This window comes from Taudactylus pleione, unplaced genomic scaffold (assembly GCF_031769625.1).
Source record: "Taudactylus pleione unplaced genomic scaffold, aTauple2 ptg000026l, whole genome shotgun sequence".
Lineage (NCBI taxonomy): Eukaryota > Metazoa > Chordata > Amphibia > Anura > Myobatrachidae > Taudactylus > Taudactylus pleione.
In genome coordinates this window covers 23,650,546-23,675,757 of record NW_028284428.1, presented here as the reverse complement: position 1 = coordinate 23,675,757, position 25,212 = coordinate 23,650,546, and the positions used below count along the sequence as shown (strand labels likewise).

The window sequence follows — 25,212 nt, the reverse complement described above, 5'->3', positions numbered from 1 at the left end:
CCCCAGATCAAGCGTCCATGCAGTAAGATCTGAAAGTGCGATGTACGACCCCACGGTGCGTGCACTATCCGATATCATGCCATTACACAGTACGATACAGCAGCAGAGATATCGTACCAATCCGTCGGATCGGCTGCTTTATCGCAGCGTGTATGGGCACCTTTAGACTCGCACACCACTAAATATCCTCTTATTGTCACTTAAATCATGTGTATGCTATATATACACACACACACACACACACACACACGTGACTAACTTGGTAGTTTGAAAAACTTGCAACACTTCTATCCGTTCTACCAGAAATATCAAAGAAAACAAGACACAAGCAAATATAAAAAAGTTTTATTTATTAGAGTACAATGTAACAGTCTATTGGCAAGCTTTAAAATAAATCGAGAAAACACAGAGGTGAACCCTGCCAGGACATTTGTTCCTTCTATCTTCCATGTCCCAAGTGACACCACTCACGTCTTGCACTCAGAGTGAATTATGGGCCTGATTCAGAGGCGCTCGCAAAAAGCTCGCTCTGAATCAGGACGGGCGCTGTTTTTTTTAGTTGCGGCCTCCTGGCTGCTCTCATAGCTGTGGGTGACCACCCACAGCTATTGCGAGCGGCCAGGATGATGGTCGCGATGGTCAAGACCATCACGACCATCGGGCTCGCGTCAAGACCCTTGTGGTGATGTCAGTGGGGCTGCCACCCCCCGGCCACGCCTACAAAACGGGGCGAGCGGTCGATCAACATCGATAGCCGCCCCTTTTGTAGTGAGCCATGGAGCGAGTGCTTTTTGCGCTCGCTTCGGGGCTTGCGCACACCGCACTGGGCCACCATCGACCCGTAACAGTATCTACCCTTTAACACTCTAATCTTATTAAACTTCACCTGTAATGGTTCTTTAGCTATGCTTATTATAAAGACAGGGCTAGTACAACAGAATTAGAATTATAAAGTGGTGCTCAAACCCAAAACAGGCATTTCCCAAGAGAATATAATATATTGCATATCTAACAATAAGGTAAATATGGACCGTGCGGGGTATCTACAGATGTGTCCTGCTACATCTTTGCCGATCGCGCTACAAACCTGCGCACATCACTCCTAGTGATTACCCTCAGCTGTATACGCTATGGCGCACAATGTGTTTGCACCATGCATTCCTATGGTGGCACAGGTGTGAACGCAGAGCACGTATCAGCTTGCGGCCACACGCCATGCATGGATGTAGCAGGACACATCTGTACGAGGCCTTAGATATATACCCAGAACGGAAACGGACAGGTACAATTCTTGTGATCCAAAATTACAATGTACTCTAGAACTGCTGTGTTTTGCCACTTAAGTGGCGGTGCAGCTTTATCACAAAATGGTTGCCATTGGGGTGAGCAAGCGGATCAAATCAGTAGCTGCAGCATCCTATTGCAGCCGCTGATTGGTTCTGCAATCAGGGTGTAAATGTAAGGGCCACTCACACTCCAACTGGGGAACCAAACAGCCCATAAAATGGTTCCTTGGGTTGGTGGATTTAGGTTCAAACATTTTTCACAAGAAAAAAAAAACAAAAAAAAAAAAAACAAACACACACACACACACACACACACAAGACAAAAAGAATGGACACTTAAAATCCATGGACAACTTCTCAAATCTATATCAAGCAGGAGAGCAGTGAACCATCTCAGAGAAGTCCTCAAAAATTCTAGTTGTGCTTCTTTTTGCTGTCCACTGATCGTCAGGAATTTTCAAGTCATTTTGTAAAGCCTCAATAAGAAATCAGTTGAAAAATGAAAGACACTTTCTCCAGGAATTACTTTTTTGTGGGCAGCCTTGTGGGGCAGGTTCTAAATCCTTCATTCCAGTATTTATTTTTGAAGTAGAGAACTTTGGACTGAAAAAAAATAAAAATAAAAATCATGGTAAAAAATACTAATATAAAGGAGCATATTTGAAAACCACCACACAAACCCAACATTGCTTAGATGTAGCCACCGTCATTCTTAGAAAAACTAAATCCTTGATGTGAAGTGAATAAAAAAAAAAAAAAAAAAAGCATAAAATAGGGGGTGCATCTGGAACATTAATGCGCTCATGCATGAGGAGCAAAACCTCTGTCTTACTTAATTAGATTACATAAGGGTAGTTTGATAAATCTCTTCCAAAATATTTTTATACAAAAGCTTGGAGAAAGATAAAGTACTTACCAATCAGTCCCTGTCATTTTACAGAACGTTCCTCTCTCCAAACTTTGATAAATCTCCCTCTTTGTCTTGAAACTGAGACATTACTTGCTTCAGTATCTCTAAATGTTATGCAACTATTGCCATCACATTAAGTTTTCACCAGATGGTACCTTGTACTAAATCACCTCCACAACAGTTATCGTTCCACTTCCAATCTGTGTTGGGTCGGTGTGGCCAGATCGGTAATTTTTTTCCACAAAAGTTTTTTTTTGCTCAAAAACATATCCCATTCTGAACGATGATTAAACCATAACTAACCCCTCCATCATCCCAACTCCCGTAAATAGGTTATTAAGTGCCTCTTAATAAGCAAATTCTACACATCACCTGTGCATTGAAATACCAAGTGGCCCATAGCCAGAAGTAGCCTATCACACTCACAAAAAAATAAAAAATAAATAAAGACACACATTTGGCTTATTACAGCCAATAGACTAATGGTGCCCATACACTGTACGATTTTTTACCAGATATGTACGGTTTCGACAGGATTGAAGAGACCAATCGTATGAAAATAGGTGTTTTTTGTGTGTTCTGCGACCCCCGATGCGCGTCCCCGCTGTCCTCTAGTTGGATCACAGATCAGATGGTTTTGCAGAGAGATCTACGATCTTCTGAGTACAATGTGATACACTTCTATGCATCTTATCCAATGATCGTAACGATCAATCGTACACCATTTGACCACATCTTATGAAGAATTTCAAGGGAAGAATTTCAAGGGCAAATCGTACAACACATCTTACAAACTCTGAATTGCACCGTGTATGGGGGCCTTTAGGCTGTATACATGCATAACATTTACCCTATACTCCAGGCCATGCAGGTTTTAGGGCAACAAAAATAAACAAATCAGCCTATATAAAATTCTCTGTAGTTTCCTTAAAAGTACACAGGGAGTGTCCATGCAGTCCAATATGAAGCCGCTGCACTACCCCTACCACCTAAATTTTGCTATAATGCTGAATCCAAGATGGGCATTAGATGGGCTGATTTTATAAACTCTTCACCTTGTGGTTCTGCCTGATCTCCTTTGTGAGAGTCTGGATTCACATTTTCTGGATCATCTAAAATAAAAATGTAGGTAGAACTGTTATTTCTGTGCAATGGTTCTAAATATTATCAATTGATAACATGATGGCTTCAACAGCATAGCATAAATAACATGTTGGGAAAAAAAAAAAATCCCTAACAAAAATAAATCTGCAAACATCATTTCAAGTTATATTTGTTGGGGGTCAATCCTATTCCATGTGAAGGGTGAGAGTTGCCGTTGCAATGTTGTTAAAAGGCCAGCAATGGACCGGCACCTCGCAACCTTCGCGGCCTACCCAGATCCCAAATTCGCTGAAATTTGCTCACAGCACTATGGGGCCATGATCAAATTTTCAGCAAATCTGGGCTGCTGTAAAGTGCGGCCACTGCCGCGACGACTCGCACCAGCGAGATCATCATAGCTAATTGGATCGAGCCCTTGGAGTTTATCTGCCCCCGAAGTCCAATATCAGGGTGTTTAAGTTAAGTCTTGGTTATTTGAGAATTTCACAAAAGAAACAAAACAGAAGCATCACAAATTGTTAGCATGTTCACGAGCCCAGGTGTGCAAAGCCTTGTGCCGTGTGGTCAGCAATGTGACATGAGTGGGCCGTCTGCTCCCGTACCCCACCGAAAGCAATATTGCACTATTTGAAAGGCGATGTTACTCGAGTCCCCAGCATTATAGTTTACAGTTAGCTGCGGCAATGACGCGCGCTGGTTGGATGTTACAACGTGTGCCAGACGATACTCTGCATGATTGTCCAAAGCTTTCATTGCCCACAGTGGTGTTGCATGCTGGATGTCTTCCCTGTTGTATAGTTGCAGTACATGCTTGAAACTGTTGTATGTGAAAATTCTAATTTTGCATCAATTTTGGTGATGGGCCCATCTCTCAGTCACCTACTACCAAGTCTCGTTCAAAGTCACTTAATAGCGATATACTGCCAACATACATACATATACATACATATATATATATATATATATTAGGGATGTGCAGGCTCGGATAGGTTCGAGTTTGCACGTTGAGTTCGGATTTTTCCCTCCAAAAAAACGGAACTCAGAAAGAGGCAAAACGTCATCTTACATGGACGAACATCATCAGTCCATGAATGATGATGTTCGTCCATGTAAGATGACGTTTTGCCTCTTTCTGAGTTCCGTTTTTTTGGAGGGAAAAATCCGAACTCAACGTGCAAACTCGAACCTATCCGAGCCTGCACATCCCTAATATATTTATATATACACACTTACACATACACACACACACACATATACATACACACACCATTTAATGTGGGGGTGGTGGCATGTTCTGGAAATGGAAGCAGCAGTCTATTTTCTAACGCATAAGTATATAAGGTCCAACACAGGTGATCCATTTATCTTTTTTGGCATCTACACCAGCTTGTTGTAAACTATTATTACCTGTATTATGTCCTGGTGCAACAGGGTACCGGTGAGCACATTGCACTCAATGGGAAAAGGGACTACTATAGTAAACCAGATACTCATTCTACAGCATTACACAAATACTTGATGCAGACCCAACACACTGTTTTAAATAGGATCATTGTAAGTTTGGATGCTATTTTTTTTTTAAAGCCATCCTCCACTTGCTTCCCTGTACTTTAATGGTTTTTGGCGCCTCATCCGTGCTGTTCAGACTTTGATTAGATGAGCATGATTTGGTATATGTTGCAAGAAAACAACTGTAGGCTAGCCTGCCTCAATCACCACATCACCTCAGGCCAGTGCATTAGAAGTCCCAGCATCACTCATTGTGCTGGGAAATGAAACACTGATGTCGGTAGAAGATAGGCTACAGCAAAGTAGGTTGTCAACCCTACAATGAAATGATGGGAACCAGATGTCACTGGAGCCCCAGACAGTACAAAGCAAGGGGATACCATGAAGGTCCCTCATAATTTCAGTAGTGAGAGAATGGAAGGGTGTTGATTTAAAAGCTAAAAATGAACATCAGTTTCCATAGTACAACCAGTTATGCACACAAAATGTACACCAGGCTTACCGGCTCCGGCACCTTTGAAGCACAGCTTTTTCTTCTGGTAAGCAATGAAACTAGACACTGCTCCGACAGCAGCCACAGCCACCGCACTCACAATACCGGCTATAACACTCTGTTTTTCTGCGAGGAACAGAAGAGTTTGGTCAGTACAGTAATTTTGAGATGCCAGTAAACAGGTTTAACTGTGGTTCAACCAAAAATGTGAAACAGCATCTACGACAGCTACAGCTCACTTTACCCTGACACACAGCATAATATGTATCCTGTACACAAAACCATAGATGTGACAAATTAGGTTGTAACTGCTCCTAGGGGCGGACTGAGCCGCACACAATGCCATTGTGCTTTTAGTGGAGCGATATTTTGCAACTGCGCATGCACAATAATTTAACACTTCTATGGCGATTGCAAACGCACAAAGGTGTTGTGATAGACACAGACGGTACATTCCCTTTGTACAATGAGCTTAAACATGTATAAGTAATAAACACAACTCTAGTAGGTTACATACTGCCATTCTGCTAGCGGTAGCAAAGTATTTTAAGCATTACACCCACAATTTGTCTTAGAATGTAGAAAAACCAAATGGTATCAGGGGGATTTAGCCTTCGTACAAAGTATTACAAGACTGCAAATGGAAGTTTAAAAACATAGGACAACAAAAGGTGATCCCACAGGGACAGCTGTACCACTGGGAAACACTTCTTGTGTAGCAGTAAGTCTTCCACTAAATGGGGTGTCTAAATAGCCTTACATTGTCAAACCCCCAGTGGGCGAGACCATGCCCCATGTATAGATTCAAAACTCTCAATTATTGGGGAATTTGAAATACTAATAAATGTTACCTATAAGAACATGTGACACAGCTTATAGACTTTAACCCATGGATGTTAGTCAAGTGTCTAGCTCCATGTTCTCAGGTAAAACAAATTTAAAAGGTTATCCCCGATCTGAAATTACCCCAGAAACACCATTTCCTTACAGTGAATGTTAAATCTATACGAAACAGACGGCTGTATGTACACCTGATCCTGTACACTTGCTCAATAACCAACAGTGTGTGATACTGTGTCTCTATAGACATACAATTAAATTAGTGCGTGTTGGGCACTAAGTTTTGTAATTTTAGGTGTCAAGTTTTCCTATTTTTTACTATGCAAAGCCCCTCTTCCATTACATTATACTAGGTAATAGCAGTGCTACTATGTTGCTGCTGTCCATACACACAGAGAACAAATTATGCTGATGCTGGCAATCATTGCACAAAACACATTTCGTTTTTTTTTGTAATCATTACTTTCATACCTCTAGTTCTGCTCACCCCTCCACCTGGTCTTTCTCCAATGTGATGTATTGCGCAGCCTTGAGCTAGTTCTGTATGCACCCCTGTTATATCTCTCCATATTAATGTATTTATTTTCTTTCTTTGATGGGAATCGGACCTTATTCAGATCAAACGGTAATTATAGCCACACAGAGTGATCCAAAATTGTGTCCAGATCTCAGGATGTGGAGCAATTTTATTTATTTTTTTGATGGAGAGTAAAAGGGGACCATCGAAATAGACCACTTACTGTACTATTATAGAGGAGGGTAGAAAACTACAGCCGATGCCAATATAGCTGACAGATATCTGCGTACCAGCAGCCCAACTGCCTGTGGACTTGCTGCAGTGTCCACCAACACAAACATCACAACTGGGCGGGCAAATTTAAATACCCACCCCATTGTGATGTCAACCCAGACATATCAAGCAGCTGATTGCTATAGTGTGTATAGCCTACCAATCGGCCGCTGACTGATCAGTCATCAGTGTGTATCCAGCATAAGCTGCATAAACCATCGCACCACACTGTTTTGTACCGAATGTGTGTCTTATTCGTATCACTAATGCAGCAAAAGTAGAACGCACGAGTACCCTGGCGTTGGCATGGCATGTAACTGCTGTGTCTTAATTGGTGACTTTATGCCAATACCTTTGCAACAAAATACTTATCCTAAGTGCCTAGGGCACTATACGCAACATTACAGCAGCTACAACGCAAATAAAACACTAAATTCAGAAGTACGAAAGGGAATTGCTACTCATGGTGGAGTTGCAAGATGCGTCTCGCGTCATAGCACAAAAAGGATGGGTGTTACACCACTAAATCAGTAAATACACTATTTAATTTACCTTGAGGCGGTTCTTCTCCACCTGCCGAAATAAAATTGTTGTTTAATAATTGCAAAATGTACTGACATGAGCTCAGTTTCTGATACAAGTAGCAGATTGCGGAGGTAGAAAAGGAGCATGCATATGACGTACTAGAATGGCTTTGGCCAACAAACATGCAGAACTTTAGGACACCAGTGATCAGTTAGTAGAGGTCATTTAATCTGATTTCTATGATGGCTCACTGGTTTGGTTGGCGCTAGAATGTAAATTCCTAATTTATTTTGAGAGAAACAAAAAGAAATAAATGGGTAAGAAGAAAAACCCCAAAACACCACATGTGTTTTATAGAGAAGACCTGTACATCTTTAAGAAAAACAATTTGTCATAGGAGGAAAAAACACAACAACAACTAGGTTGAGAACTAGGACATACCCGATGATGGCTGCTCTGCACGACCTATCAGTAGTTACATGTAAAAAGAATACATGCATGAGTAGAGGCCAAATGACAAGATTATTAAAGGTAAAAACAAGAAAGTTTCATCTTCCATTGTTAAATATATCCAATGGGCATGGGCTCTTTGAACAGTTGGAGAACCTATTGATAGTCAATATTACCAAGTTTAAGAAAGACATTAATAAGTTTTAAAAAAGGGGATGCATGTTTGTATTTGTTAATGCAAGGGGGGAAAAGGATGAAGGGGAAAATAAAAGAAAAAACAGTTAGGAATGACAACTTTCAGTTATTTATAATTAGTTACTGTAAGTGCATGTGCAAGCATAGGATAAAGTATTTTAGAGTGTAACTAAAGAGTTCATTATGGCTGGTTGTGAACACTACAAACATCAGCGGTGTATAAAAAATACAAAAATATATATATAAACTTACCACTTGGCTTATCATCATGTCCTGAAATAATGACAATACTACACATGAGATGTATACATATAGATAACAGAATACAAAATAGATGCTGATAAAATGAAAGCAGTAAAATATAGGTCCAGTCTCCATTTGTGGTCTTCTGTGACTTGGAAAGAAAAATGTTAACAGTTGTTAGGTGCCATTTGTAGCTACTAATGCAAACCATTAACAGTTCTAGTTGGTTGTCCAGAAGACTAAGGTTTGCATACCGCTGCAGTACACAAGCGCCTCTCCATACTTCCACATTATCCCCTGATGTCCATGGATTCAACCCACCACCACAAGCCTCTATTCGGGCCGATAGATTTAAGAAATGGCAGAGGGCATTTTAAACTGAGTAGTTATTTATTCCAGGGAAGATTTAGGTCATTAGGTCTTCACAGCGCAGTGTTATTTTTAAAGGTAAAGCGCAAAAAATAGGAACCCAATGCCAGTGTTGTGCTGAGACACACGCTCTTTTTGGCAACAGAACAAAAAACAACTACCACCACAAAATGCAGACAGACACACAAAAACAAAATAAGGCTTATGGAGGGTACACAAGTGTCTTACTTTAATACTGTCAGGAGTGAAATTATAATTTTCCAGATTAAACTGGCAGACCTCTACTTGGGACTGATGTGACACTCACCAAGAAAGCTATATTGAGTAGTGGATCTCCGTCTTCCCTATCATTGGTATAGTTAAAACAGAACTGCTAGAGTGATTTATTTTTTTTTAGACAGACTGGGATTCAAAGAATGACACTTTCTGTAAGAAGAAAAAAAAAGGGGAACTTTGGCCCTGATTCAGAGCCGGTCGCTCTGACAGAGCGCTTGCTCTGAATCAGGGCCGGTCTATATTTTTTTTTTAGAACAGCCTCCTGGCCTCTCGCATAGCTGTGGGTGACCACCCACAGCTATAGCGAGCGGCCAGGAAGATGGTCGCGATGGTCAAGACCATCGCGACAGTCGGGCTTGCGACGAGACCCTTGTGGTAGGGTTTCGTTGCCGCAAGCCCCAGAGAGATTTCGGCTCTAACAGAGCCGAAATCTCTCCCACTGACATCACTCGTGATGTCAGTGGGGCCGGCCCCAAATGGAGGTGTTCACATGGGAACAGCACGGCCAACATCGACAGCACGACCCATTTGGTACGAGACCCGGAGCGACGGATTGCCCGTCGCTATCCGGGTCTTGCGCATGCGCACGACAGAGCCGGATCCGTCGTGCACATGCGCTCTGGGCCACCATCGACCCGGTTGCGAGCGCTCAGCACTTGCGATCGGGTCTGAATCAGGCCCTTTGCCTCCATTCTCTGCCTATTATGCAGAAACATATGCTAGTTATAAAAAGGGGTCTTTCTTTTGTTGCTTATATTGCATCTGACTGGTTATGTCCTATAAAATAAATAAAAACTTAAAAATAACTACATTAAAAAAGGACTAGATAAATATCTTTTAAATCTAAAATTATTTAACATACTTTACTGCTAACAAGTGGTGATGCTGATTACTGAAGTGAAAACTATTTCAAAGGGCAATGTAGCCAAGCAATGTATAAAAACAGGAAGGTAATAAACAAACAACTAAAAGCCACAAAGAATCTGATTTATCTACAGCAAATCTATTCACTGGTGGGAGAGTATAGGAAATCCTTATTTCACAAGAATGTGGCACGAGGCACAAATGTTAAAGTACAACCACGATAAAGACCATAGACTAACTTCTAGTTAATATCATTTTGTACACAAAAAAGTAAATCGTGAGAGTTTTCTACATACTGTACGTAAAGTTCATAGCCCAAATTCAGAGAAGTCTGCTGCCCATGCTGATCTGTTTATGTTCATTGCCTTTGGGTACAACAGAAAAGCTCAGGCCTGTCCACAGTTTTCATTTATAGCTGCCAGCAATTCTGTTATGTCAAAGCACAACAGTGAACAAATCTGCCTGGAGAGCAGAATTTGGAAGATGTGGTTCTCTTGTAGCTATGCCAACATACACCTGTACATTCATAAGGCAAACACGGATAGACAACTCATTAAGATTTCCATACAAAAATACAATATAACACTTCCAGCATCAGAAGACAAGTTCCCACAGTCCATTTTCTGAAGAAATGTTCTCATTTCAAAATAAACTATTTACTGAAAAGTGTGAAGACAATCACTATTCTGAAAGAGTTGATGAAAAGCTGATAAATAAAACCAAAAACAGAAGCTCAGTAGATGGGATTGAACTAAGAAAGAGTGGGTCCTTCATTGAATGTGACGGGCGGGGGTGTAGATATTAATTTATTGGTAGGGTGGGAGCTATTTGCAGGAGCATAATGGGACTTAAGTTAATGGCCAGCTTATTTTGAGAACTACCAAATTATTGGCCAGATTGGATGAGGGTGGACAGGACCATTTACTGTACCCGGCTGCTAGTAATTTAATGTAGGAGCTGGCTGCGACATGGGGGTGGGGGTTTTATTCAGTGGAAGGTTGGTTGGGGAGACGGTGAGGCTATAATAAAATGTGTGTTAGCAATCACCATCTGTAAAAATCTCAAAAAAGTGATGTGTGGGACATGTATTTTGTGGTGTTTTATAGATGGGAAATTAGTTTTTAAACTTGCAGATAAGAGTTTAAAAACATTATTGAGTGTTTTTCCCCCAATATTTAAGCCTGCTTAAAAACAATTAAAAAATCAGATTACAGACATTTTTCTGGACCCTAAAATAATCTAGCGGCTTTAATTTGGTGAAAAACACTTGCCATTTGAGAACCTAAAATACGTTCAATATGGCCACTGATACTTTATAGAAAGCTGTCATCTAATCTTATATACCATTTTTTGGGGGTTCAGGGTGATTGACCCAATATTTTCATCCACTTCCCCCAGGACATGCACGGTAGAATTACTGCATGATATTGCAGCAAATAGATTACAATTGAATTGCGCGGCTCATGTGAGTGAGCTTGATGAAAATAACCCGCTGAAGCCATGGTAACATAATCCGTGGATTCAGCAAACGGAACTCACCGCTAATGGAATCAGTACTGGTTGGGGAGGAGAGGGCTATGGAACTCATCCACTGTATATCTTTTCATATTCTATGTACCTATTCCTTTTCCTAAATGGGCCCCAACATTTTTTCTCTTTCAAATAAATGTTATTGTGTAACGCATCACAAGCATCGATACACAATTCAATAGGCAATATGGATGTTACATATACATGGCAGTAGCTAAACATCCCAACAGCTGATTATCTTAGAAAAAGAGCAATGGGACAGAACAAAGATTGGTGGTCAATAATGACAATCCAACTTTAGTCATGGTGAATAGAATATAGAGCGTCACAAATGAGGAGTTAATGCAGTGAGTGACTATAGAAACACCATTTGTTGTAACAAGGTTATTTGTATGAATACCAAGAAGCCAAAGCAAAGAAATGTTGGGAGTTGGGGGAGCAGCGTAGAAAAACAAGACTCAACCTCTGGAGTTTCCTTATGGGGGGCATCCACTAGACGATTTTATCCCTGTCCAACCTCTTAACGATTTTCCCTTGAAGTTTCCCTTGAAATATGATCTTCCACTCTGAACAATTTGCAAACGATTTGCAAAAGATCTAACAATAAACTATGTTGCTTTAATCTGTGATTGAGAGCTTTCAGCTATAGTGGTTCATCGTTTGATCGTTCAGCGTGAACGATGTGTAAACGATTTGTAAGCAATCAAGTGAAATTGACTTGCATGTTCAGTCGATAGAGGAGACGATCAAACGACCAGCGGGAACGCGCATCGTACATAGTTAGAAACAATTACTGCACGATTTGCAAACGATGTTCCAACGATGTTTGAACGATTATCGAATGATTTTATCATAATCGTTCAACTTAATCGTCTAGTGGATGCCCCCCATTAGAGCCATAAGGAAGATTAAAATCAAGGTACTTACTATGTACTAAAGGGAATTTAGAGCATCTTCAATTCTACGTTGAAGTTCCCCAGATAAAATGGAGATATAGCTCTCCCATGTGTCGAAAAATCGTGGGGTTAAGCGCTATTTCTATCCAGTCCATGCTAAAAACACGGACTCATTTATTTTGAAACCTCCACAAGGAAGTAGACGTTGAAATCCAATTCTGCAAAATTACTTTTCAGCAGCAGCAGTAATTGCTAATAGCAGCTTTTTACATCCCATTGCAGTCCTTTGCGTAGGGGGTACCATCCGGAATATAACCCATTCTGCGAATGGGATATAATTAGGGACCCAACATATTAGCATCTAGGTCAGGCAGAAACTGCACTTAAGACATCAACAGTGAGAGATTCAGCCGATTATAGTCCCAATTTTATTTGTTTTTAGCCTCAATTTTATTCTGGACACTAAATAGATCTTATTTTACTTAAGTTATTGGTTCAATAAATGCATAACAATTTTATATTCCCAACATGTGCAATTGCATTTTAAATATATTGATTCTGTTAAGTCTGCACCACTGAATATTCATGTGTTTGTACATTATGTTAGTCCACAAGTGCCTCCTTATTTAAATGTATATGCCTTCATTGTGTCATTTTTGATTTATTAAATATATGCGAGTTAATAAGTTTTACTTTTTACACAAGTTCCACACCTTGGTTTGATTTACAAATGCAGTACTAATACTCCTAAAGCGCAGCCGTCTCGCTCTGCACTTTCCATATTATTGAGGTCACCATCCTCCTTATTGACTGCTTCTATTGTGCAATCCTTTCAATTAACTAATACCCAACACTGCAAAACCAGCACCATTGGAGCATATGTTGTTCTTTCAGCCATTTCTGGAAATGCTCACCATTTGAACATGCCCAAATGAGGAGGATAAAGCAATGCATCCAGAGTGAATGAAAATATCCCCTAACTGATTAGGCTTCACATTGAAATGTGTTGATGTCCTGGGGCACTTCCTATAGATAGTGGTAATGGAACCGCATCGGTCTCCGGAGGAAAAAAAACAAAAACAAATGCAGCTCTGGTTTAATATCCAGCCAATAGCCCTGACAGCACACAGCCAGATTCAGGAAATCAGCACAATCAATAACCACATTTTGAAAGGTGCAAACAAGAAATATCCACAGACCCCAAAAAATAGGAAACCAGCATTTCTCCCATACAAACTATTGAGAGATTACCACTTTCAAAGCTAACAATTACTACCTTATCAATAACGATACATTACATATATGTCAAAATATCACTTTTATATTATTCTAATATACTATCCATTTAGATTGTACAGGGGTCACTAGAATGCCCTGTATTATACAAATGCCAATCAGATAGTTATTGTGATAAATTTCTTATTATCATGGGGGAATTTTTGTGCACACACAATCCTATAGAGATGGCATGTTCCACTTCACAGTGCCCTGCACGTAAAAAGGGAGCAGGGTGCACCTTCAGTGCCAGTATATTTGATAGGGAACGGTGTAGAAGGGAAGCCAGTATGGTCTTAAGTGATGCTCTGTGCCCGATGGCTACATTAAGTCTAATGGCGTGGTGCAATCCATATGTGCAGAGTGGAGATACATACATTGCCCCATCTCCTGCCACTATGGCTTCACCTTCAATTTTAAGCCACTTTGAGATTTTCCAGGAGTACTAACTTCCCAATATGTATGAATAAGGAGTACACTATTATGCTGCTATATGCTTGCATGCAGCAATAAATTGAAAACTGCCGTCATGTAATGAAATGCAAAAGAGATCCCATATACAGTTATGACCAACCTCAAAAACTGTTGTAAATTGTAAATAGAATTACAGGTGCCATATATTCTTACCACTAGGATCTTCAGGGTGCAGACCACCAGCAGCATCAATGAGATCGTCATTCCCAAAGCCTAAATTGAAACAAAACCGAAAACCGTAAATACAGATGAAGGAGTAGTAAAGTTACATTTTAAGAGGTTCAGAAGATTAAAAGTAAAAAAAAAAAAAAAAATTATAATTATATATCTATCAGCTTTATTGGCTAATACTTTCTCAAAAAATGTCACCAAAATTATCAATTTATTATCAAATTATATAAATAGCTATTTTTACTAACACAACTGCATACTTGTTAATAAAATTACACAGAATCAGGTTTAAATGGCTATTTTTTATATAAATTGATAACAATAATTTTGGGATTTTTTTTAAAAAAAGTTTTATACAGTTAAAAAATAGAAATCGGGACCTGATGTGCCCCGAAAAAGAATCCACGATAATTGCCTTTTTTTCACCTGAAAAAAGGCGAAAACACATAGGTCCACGATAAGCTCGCGGACCTATGTGTTTTCGGGAGTACTATCCTATTATTTCGACCAAAATAATAGTATAGGGTGAAAAATAACATCGGCGAAAATCGGGGATAATCAGCGAAAAATCCCTGTTTTTCACCGATCGCGGGGGGTCAACTAACGTCCGAACACCGTTTGGGGCAAATTGGATACCGCTCTATATCAGCCAGTGTGTACGCTGAAACAATTAACGATAACGACCAACAATGCGTGATCCCGCGGGTCGTTGGTCATTGTCGTTCATCGCTCGAACATGCAGGCCAACCTGACGATATTGTCAGTTTGTTGCATGTTCAGGGATGAGGAAGGAAGTCCGGCACTGAACTATATCGATCATATCGTTCAGTGTGTGCTCAATGTCGTTAACGACATTGAGCCCACCCGTGCCGGGGACACACTAGACCAGTGGTAGCCGACCCTGGTCAAGAGCTACCAACGGTGCATGTTTTGCAGGTCTCCTCACAGAATCACAAGTGATATAATTAGCTCCACTTGTGGATCTTTTCAAATGTGTTAGTTGGTAATGAGTACACCTGTGCACCTGCTAGGTGGTCTGGAAAACGTGAACTGTTGGTAGCTCACGAGGACAGAGGTTGGCTAGCTACTCCTGCACTAGATGATATCGCTCATGGAGTGAATCGTCTAGTGTGTACGCACCTTAAGACAGGCTAGTTGGGAGAATCATATGCTATTAATAAACTTACCGCCACCACCACCTGGTTGAGGTTTCACAGTTTGCTTCTTGTCTGTTAAAAAAACACAAGTAAAAAAAGTCTTAGTCAAAATGAAGTTAATGATTAACATATCTAGGTTTGTCCACATAAAAGGGGAAATTTATCAAATCTTGGAGAGATAAAGATGGAAGTTGTTCATAGAAACCAGTTTGTCATTTTATTGACTGTGCTAAATGATAACCGATTAGTTGCCATGGGCAACATCTCGATTTTATCTCACTCTAAAAGTTTGATACATCTCCCCCTAAGATTGTTACGCTGGGTAAAAACTGCCCAACATATTGGCCGTTCAATTGGACGGCCGATATATCACCAATCAGAAGCTTCAGAGAGACCGCAGTGATGGTTGTTCAGTGTGTATGAACAACAATCTGCAGATATATCTTTGTGGTGTGTACCCACCTTTACAGTGCATTGTGTTACAATCAAATAATTACACAGTGCTATGAACTGCAGGTTTCTCAAGATGCATGCAACTCAAAAAAGGCATGTTTTACTCCTGCTTAATTTTATTCTAAATGAGGCCATCTTATATACACAGTGACTGATTCCTGTCCATATTGCCACAACTAATAAATGGAATAATATTGTGGAAATATAGAATTTGAAGCATTAGGAGAGGAATGGAAGGTATACTGCCAATTACAGGCCCATTCCACCATTGCATATAATGGGAGGTTCCCAAACTCCGCCATTACAGTCCAGGTTTTAAGGATATCCATGTTTGAAAAGCACAGGTGACTTAATTAGCACCTTAGTCAATTTGATTTAACCATCTGGGCTCAAGCATGGATAGCTTTAAAACCTGCACTGTAATGGAGTTTGGGAACCTCTGGCATATACTATATTGTACTTACACACAAAAGAGACATGTTTGCACACAATTTATATTGAAGTGTAATGGTTCTTTAGAACGTACCATTTCCATTTACCCAACAAAAGGCCACTAAACCTTAATAATGAACTGTTCACAGGTTACCATGATGGTAAAATACATTACATTACCTTCCCATTCCCATTCCAGTACTGACAGATAAGGTACCTCCCACCTCTTTAGCATAGTGTCCTGATAGGGATTTACACATGTCAAAAGGCTACTAAACATAAGCACATGGCATAACAAATACCAAAACAAACCGTACACATCAGTCAGTGTGCTTCACAAGATGTTACATTATGATAAGCAGAAAAATATGCAGTGTCATATCTCAAGTCTACAAGACAACTAGCCAGATACTTAATTTACTTGTTTTAAGATAGTCTGTTTCACTTTCTTCCCTACCATAAAAGAATGGAATGCCTTACAGGTAAATAAATGTACTATTTGTGCACAAAAGACTGTGCATCTCCTGCTCCTACTTCACTGATTATCAATGCAAAGCCAAAGTGAGGGACAAACAAACAAAAAAACACACAACCACAACAACAACAACAACAACAACTCACCTATCTCAGGATTACAGCCAGTCAGAATCTAGGCTGATGAGATAGATCAGGGGGATTATTTAGGAAGTGTCACGTTTTAAAACCAGACACTTCTGTTTGTGTTCATGCCAGATATTTAAAAGGGCAGTGCTTTTACTAGCTGTGTTCTACTAGTAAAAGCACTGCCCTTTAAATATCGGGCATAAACACGAACAGAAGAGTCTGGATTTTCAAAGCAACACTTCATAAATAAACCCCCATGTCTGCACAAACACAAGATCTTGAAAAACTGCAAGGTCTCGGCTGACAGCATATGGGTGAGGATGTCTGGTGGTGGCAGGGGTCTAGTAAGTAACATTCTCAGATGGCGTTAGTGGGCAAGCCATGAAAAGCTCAGCTTTTTGTTATTTAGTAAGAACCCATAATGCAGCAGTACCATAGCTGGTTACAGCAGCGGTGTTAATTTCATAAGCTGAGGAAAGATCTGATTTCTCCATGATCTGCATTTTTATACATTTTAGAGGCGTAATAGCCCCATTTTTGTCAAAAATGCTGAAAAAAAAAAAAAAGGGGCCATCAAGGTTCATGCATCAATACAAAATGTTTCCAGGAATTACGTGGAACTACACTAGTCATGTGGACTTGGCATATTGCTTATCAACACAACAACAGGTCAATATTTTGATTGTGTTTAATTAAAGTTGCAGCTGAGTCGCAGTGTTTTCACAGTCTGCAAAAGCAGCAGGTCAAACAAAGGTCATAGAAAATGTCATTTTCTGCTGAACTTTTTATCTGGACAAGTGCGTACCTGTAACAGCCCCAACTCCGTCCCATTACAAGCCGTGACAGAGTTGCAGAATGTTAGGTTTAATCACAATATTGCAGAAAACATAATAGAAATTTAACTATTTGTAAATGCTATTAAACATTGGGCTGGTCGGGAAGAAATAAGACCAAGGGCCTGATTCACATATGGACGCAGGTGTGACCGGTGCTGCGTCTTCGGTAGCAGCGGATCTGAGAAGGTATATAAGTGATGCAGTGTCGTCTTTTGTATTTAGATGTCCACCTGTGCCTTCTCAGATATGCTGTATGCATCCAAAGATGAAGCATCACATCACCATCAGGAACATCAGTGCACCATCAGACATTGAGTAACCTTACGGAAACCACAGGTACCATAACAATATCTCCCGGGAACAGGAGGCAAAAAAGAGGAAGGGGTAGGGAGTCCTCATCGTTGGTTGGAGAGAGGAGTGTGGAGTGCGCGTAGCTGAGCAAGACTGAGAAAAGAATAAGGGACCCCATAAGACAGCCTATCCACAGAAGCACGCCAAGTAATTGGAATCCATGACAGGGGGTTAGTAGAGTGTGCACTCTGCAAGCCAGGTACTACCATAACACCCTTGCTATTCCTCAAACACACATCCCAAACTCTTCCATCATTGTTTTCTCTGTATCTTACCTGGGAAATGCACAACACTGACTAAATTCTCCAAGACATATTTGGGGAGATGTACTAAGCTCTGGAAAGTGATAAATTGGAGAGTACCAGCCACTCAGCTCCTAACGGTCATGTTACAGGCTGTGTTTGAAAAATGACAGGAGCTGAGTGGCTGGCAGTTTATCACTCTCCAAAGCTTAGTACGTCTGCCCCCTAATCTTGTTACACAGGTCATGTACAATTTAATCATAACTCACCATCTCCAGGTTTTGGCGTCGGAGGCACACCTGTTTTTTTAGTAGTTTCTACTGAAAATCGAAAAAAGCCTAATTAAAATTTACAATACAAAATACAGAAACGGGTAGAGTAATAAATATGCCATTAGAGTACCGCCCAACTGTTATTTATTGGTGTATAGTCCAGATTCTAGGTGTCTATACAGACTGGTAGAAATGTTGGAGGTGTGTCCCACTCGTCACCGGTCACTGCATGTGCTGCACAATATAGCCGTTTTCAAGGTAGCGGGTTCAGCGGTGGCCACTTCTACATAAGATGTGGCCAAACCCTGAGCATGATGCAAAATTTCACTAAGAAGCACAGAACCCCCTATACAATATCCTGCTACCAAAATTCTATAAATCTATAAGTCTATATCTATATCTGATTTCTTTGGAAAGTTTTAGGTGCAATATGGGGGTGTCTACCCCTTTCAACTAATGTTATCCTTATAATTACACTTTTCTTATATATCGATAAAGGTCTATTATTAATTACAGAGGTCTAAACATATTGCACTGTGTTTATAGAAAAACAAAGTGACTGTACTAGTACAGACAAAATAACAATCCTATCTCCCCCTTTAAATAAAGCCTACCATCTTAAGGGGCCCATTTATCAACAAGTTTTATCATATGCAACGAGTTTTAAAACTCGTTGCTTATAATAAATGGTGCTCAAGCCAATCAGATCTCAACTGTCATTTTACAAACAGATGACAGTTAAAAGCCGATTGGCTGGAGAATCATTGTCATACGCAGAGAGTTGTAAAACTCATTGAGTATCAAAACTCGTTGATAAATGGGCCCCTAAAATGATTTACTCACTAGTTTTATTATAGATTTTTTTTTTTTTTTTTTAGGACTCTTAAAAAAAAGAACAAGCAGCAGCAATGGTCACATCCTAATACCTACTATTTGTCTCTAACAACAACAACAGTTTTTCAGCAGCTGTTCACCATTTATCACCGTAATATTACTTAATTGATTAGCATATAATGGTATTGAACACCAGAAAAAAAAACAGTTTGCACAGTGGCAATATAATATTAGTAAGTAGTTGAATTTCCTGAAGTGGTACAATGGTAATCACCACAAGAAAAAACACTATGTGCAGCGGCAGTGTTAGAATAGTAACTACAATTTCAGTCTATAGGCAATAGCTTATCCCTGTGTTTTATAGAATTTCACAAAAAAAGCATGGACATTTAGGTCTATAAAAACTGACTTTGGTATAGATATTGTCTTGAAAATCACATGTATTGATCTGAGGTAGTGATCTACTTTTAATCATTTTCCCATCGGCAGAGATGATTAATGAGAGTCACCCACCTCATTACATGAGTTTGTTAGGATTACCATGCATCTGCCTTCAGCTCCCAGAGATGGAACTGATGAGAGTACAGAAAGGAAAGAGTGGTAAAAAAAAGAGAAAAGAGGAATGACAAGACTAGTAGATCATATGGTCTTGCGGTGTCACCGGTTAGTTGTAATGCAAAATTTGCTGTCACCAGTTCAAGATCGATACACAAGTAAAAAAACTGAATTTCTAGAAAGTGTATTCGGGTGAAATATCTTCGAATATGAATTTCACAATATAATTTGCATGTGTGTAGGCAATCCAAAAAAATCTTGCCTTTTCAGCAGCAGTTTAAATAACAATTCTATACTCTCCTTCCTTTCCTAGGATTCTCTCTCAGCAGATCTCTTAAATTCACTAGTGTGTATTATGAAAGTACAATCTTAAATGATTCTGTTTTTAGGAGGCAAAGACAAAAAGATGGAAAAAAGGAAAACATAGGAGGTACAGAAGTATAAGACTCCTGGTCAGATATGGGGGGGATGATTCCCTTGGTGAGGTTAGCCCTCACTATCTGTGGAGAATTAGAATAGAAATGAAAAGAATGTCAGTACCTTCCTTCATCAAAGCATCAAAAAGGATTGCGCGTTTGCTTTTCAACTTACCTGTATCATCTGTAAAGAGAAATAAATACAATGTAGTTAGATTATGATACATTTACTTCTATAAAACACAAACCCTATCTTGAATATTGGCAAAGTATACAGTAATATATTGGGGCGTGTCAGAGCTTCTTCTCTCTATAACAATGTATATCTACTTTAGAATAAATAATAAAAGGAGTTTCTTTGTGCTGGCAAACTAAGCACATGCCATTGGCTGCTCAGTCCAAGGTCCAGCACAGAAATAAGATTATCTGATGGCTAAAGGGAATAAACTCACCTATGAAGATGGATGCAGGGAAGGAGGGGTTTGGTATCTAAATTAAATTGAATACCTATGGCAAGCCTGGACAACCAATGGCTCTCAAGCTTTTGTGAAATTACGAGTCCCAGCGTACCCTCTCATTGATCATTGGTAAAGCATGCTGAGACTTGTAGTTTTACAATTCACAACAGCTGAAGAGCCAGAGGTTTATTTGCAGCACTGCTTTAAAGATCATGTACATCAATACGCGAAAATCTGACAGTGAAAGTAAATTATAAATACACTAAAATAATTTACTACAGTATTTACCTTATGTATGGAATGTGACTGGGATAAGCACAAATATGTCCTGAAACCAAGTAACAGAGGACTGAATACCGTTATGTTGATTGGCATTGCCATTGGTGGTGGGGGGTGGTATGTATGTACCTTTTTTTCTAGCAGGATGAAGACTTGATTGCCCTCACCAGTATTGCTTTGCTTTACTATGGACCATGAAGTTCTAGAACACTATAGCGGTCAATGTCCTTATCGTCATATGGGGAAATGTCAGGGGCCTGGCTTGAATACATGTAGCATTAGTATATGGCAGAGACTTACAAATTCCATCTTTACAGTCCAGGTTTTAAAGATATCCATGCTTTATCACAGATGGCTTAATTAGTACCTCAATCAATATGATTTAACAGTCTGGACTTAAGCATGGATAGCCTTAGGGAATCATACCAGCGTCTTTGATCACCACTGCGAGATATTATCATCCAGCACTTGTCTCCACCAAGTTACACCCATCTGACTGGAACAGGTTGCGATGAGACAGGTGTCTTCCTACTAACCGCACCAAGCCATCGCTCATGAGGGAGACCAAGTGGTTCCTGTCCTACTGAGACACTCTACTTCACCAGCATTCCGCTGCAAGACATCATAGGTACCACCCAGGCTGACGTTTTCAGGCTGCACACTAACAGCGATTCACAAGCTGGGACGCGGTGTGGGAGGGCGGAGCCTGTCGGAAGGCTGACGGAACCTAAGGTTTGCTGGTGAGTGGCAGGACATTACAGTTCATGTGGGACATCAGAACCCAAGGACAATAATCATCTTGTCCTTATATGACAGTGCGGCATTCCTTCTATCCCTGCAATTTATTGTAGGGAACTGCTACCAATCCCTAACTGGATTCAGTATAAGGATCATTGCAGATAATAGACGTTTGTACAAGACGTTTGAAAGCCATTACATTCCGCTTGCGGAACTTTATGCATTCTGATTTATGCTTTCAGATGCATAAACACGATCAGATGTCAGATGAACGATTTGCAAACGATTGAACGATTTCAGCCTGCATTAAAATGAATGAAATCCACCAAATCTGACTGCAAACACATCAGATGGCAGATATCGTTATCTGACAAATGGGAACATTGTTGCCCACATGTCAGATTGTTCTTTCAGATCTGAACGATAACGATTTTAAAAATCTGTCCGGGTGTATGAACCATTATATATATCGAAGTAAGTATCATAAAAGGATTCCCCAAGACATGGGATGATAAATATTGACGCTTAAAAAATAATCAGCATTAAATCTTCAGCTGATACAAATTTTTGTGGTAATCCAGACAAACCAACCGCCTCGCTACAGTGTTAATTATTGCAACATTTATTGGTTACTTTTTAACACTTTCTGAGGTTATATGTTTTTTAGACCTACTGTAAATGTATATCTATATTCATGTGTTTCACTGGCCAATGATGTCGGCTTTAAACTTTTTATTAAAAATGTAATCAGATTTGTTTTTGACATAGCTGACAATATATATTTGTTTATTATTAATTACCATCAATTCAGGTTTCAGGTGCCCCACAGCGCTGTTGTTTTCACCCTTTTTTTGTTTCTCTTTTGACTATCAACCATAACAGCAGCGTGTAACACCCGTCATAGTAATTTAATTAGTACATATATTGAATATTCCTTTTTGCAGCGCTGGTGACTTTATATTCTTGCTACATAGATAGCCTTAAAACCTGGACTGTAATGGTGGAGTTTGAGAAACTAGTATATGGTGATTTTGAATAACGCTTTCTTGGGTAACCTGTTGCTAAACTATAGCCCATTACATGCTCCAACTATTAAAAACAGTACAAGTTACAATATCCATATACAATTCAAGGTTATAATGGCTGTAACCATGGTCTCAGATTAACAATGTTGAAAATGTATATTTTTCAACTTACCAATTGCATCACCCAGATCAAAGTCATCTTGACCTTTTGAAGAAAAAAAAAACAAAACAATTCAAATAATCATTGTAATACATTATGGACCGCTGCAGAGTTGACTGTATGGCTTTTTGCAGAGCGTATCTTACATGTTTTTGCTCTGTGCATGCTCGAGAATAGAGTGTATGCAACTACAGGTAACCCAAGTTGTATGCATTTCAGTCACATTCATTTGCAATTGAATGGGCACGATAGGGTAAATCGCACACAGGCAAAGTTCACAAAGGGCATGCCAACAGAATTGCAGGTTATGCAGAGTGGGTGGAAGAGTAAAGATGCATGTTCTCAGAAGCATTTTTGCACCTAGTACTGGGCTGGAACAAGTGCACAGATATGTGTAACAGCTATGCATTTAGTTTCACACACAAAGTGAGAGCATCTGTGGCCGAGTTGCGGTCTACTCTGCATCAGTCCAGGTGTTTATAAAATGCATTACATGATTTGTACTTTTTTTTTTTTTTTTTTTATACACTGTGGCCCCTTAAGGTACACATGTACACCTGATCACTAATGCAAATATCTACAGCCAATTGTTTGGCAGCAACTCTGTGCGTTAAAGCATGCATACATGATCAAGAGGTTCATCTGTTGTTCTGACCAAACACAAGGAGGAGAAGAAATGTGATCCAATTGACTATGTAATGATTGCTGGTGGCAGATGGGTTGATCAGAAACTGCTGATCTCCTGGGATTTCACACACACAAAGTCTATAGCTTACAGAGAATGGTGCACAAAATACAACATCCAATGAGTGTCCGTTCTGTAGGTGAAGACACCTTGTTAATTAGTAAGAAGAGAATGGCCATACTTGTTGGACCCTACAGGAGGGCGACTAACTCAAAAAAAAATTAGCTACAAGAGTTACAGATGTGCCCTTATACACTTATCCCGTTGGCACCATATGGTGCCAAACTCCTGGCATGATTCCCGTGCGGCGTACATCCAAGTCATTTCTGACCTGAACAGACAAAGCGAGACAATTGTTTCTTCTTTTGTCTCAACCCACAGTTTAATTCATGCTTTGGGTGAAATACTCTGGGCCATAATGTGTTTACTGCAATATTTTTTATCATTGTTGTTTTACTTTTATTTTTTTTTAACAGATACTAATAATGGAACTAATTGGGTCTTATAAAGTAAAAACTCCATGTCTGTGGTTTTCATATTACAGTAATCAGTATTTCATTTTGGTGTATATTTGATAAGGACTATGTATTTGGATTTCCTCCATTCTATAACAGTCTAAAAAGAATATCATAGTAACAAGTATACCAGTAGGAATCTACAGCTGAGCAGACACCACATGCAGCAATGTATTTAGGACTCATATTGGGTGGAGCATTAAGGCATTTACTCATCCCTTCCCGAACAGCTGTTTTAGGGAGTAGAACAATTTTAGTTTCTGTGAAAGTACATCAGTTCAGAAGATAGGACACACAATTATTTAATGTTGGTAGATTAAACAAAACAAAGTGTTTTGTTTTCAAGCTAAAATACATTGCACCAAAAGGTCTTATTTTGAATACAATACATTTGACCTTTTACTGTATCAATTAGTGGGAGACCTTCCAGATGCAAGAGAGCATGCAATTCTCCTGGAGAATAACCTGCAGAAAGGTAGTCATGTTAAGGACTTACCGGTAAATTAAGTCCGCATTCAAGCCCTATCCTCCTCAGTAAGCTCCATGTGGCTTGTACTTGATGGTGAAACTGCCCTGCCCACCCGATCCTATTCCTCTAACATCTACAGGCAGCTAGGTTGGGCAGGTATTTTGCTACCATTCTTATTTAAAAAAAATAATTGAAACATTTTTGCACAGTGCAGTTTTGACTCTTTCCCCTGTTTGATCTACTGTGAGCATTGAAACAGCTTTCCAGTGCGTGGGATCAAATTTACAAGACTGACCTGCTTGTGTATCCAGGTTAACTTGTATGATCAGATTAGGGATAGGATATATGACAGACATACACTGTAATTACGTTTTGTTTTTTTAAAACAGTGTTCCCTGAGGATGCAGCAACCTTGGAGAGACTGAACCAATACCACATGGGAATCTAGCAGGTGCTGGTGCTATGGCAGCAGACAACCAAGAGACATTTAAAAAAAAAAAACGACAATGCAACAGGTGTACGAGGTAATAAG

At 39.7% G+C, this 25,212-nt stretch overlaps 1 protein-coding gene across 1 annotated transcript; it reads right to left on the bottom strand.

Moving 5' to 3' along the window:
* Positions 1 to 843: 843 nt before the first annotated feature.
* CD99 (CD99 molecule (Xg blood group)) lies at positions 844 to 21,637 on the bottom strand. The gene is made up of 11 exons (XM_088451563.1): positions 21,625 to 21,637; positions 20,476 to 20,535; positions 18,544 to 18,612; positions 15,388 to 15,429; positions 14,183 to 14,242; positions 8,355 to 8,375; positions 7,899 to 7,922; positions 7,485 to 7,505; positions 5,312 to 5,428; positions 3,252 to 3,308; positions 844 to 1,889 (listed from the first exon to the last, which is right to left on the bottom strand). The coding sequence occupies exons 1-11, from the start codon at positions 21,635 to 21,637 to the stop codon at positions 1,864 to 1,866; spliced, it is 510 nt and encodes a 169-aa protein (XP_088307689.1). The 3' UTR covers positions 844 to 1,863.
* Positions 21,638 to 25,212: the final 3,575 nt, after the last annotated feature.

What these genes read in the sequence shown, in the direction of transcription:
- CD99 (XM_088451563.1), bottom strand. An exon ending in TCAACCAGGTGGTGGTGGCG is followed by an intron (nt 14,243 to 15,387) that starts GTAAGTTTATTA and finishes GTTTCAATTTAG; the next exon opens with GCTTTGGGAATGACGATCTC. An exon ending in TGCAGAGCAGCCATCATCGG is followed by an intron (nt 7,506 to 7,898) that starts GTATGTCCTAGT and finishes TTATTTCGGCAG; the next exon opens with GTGGAGAAGAACCGCCTCAA.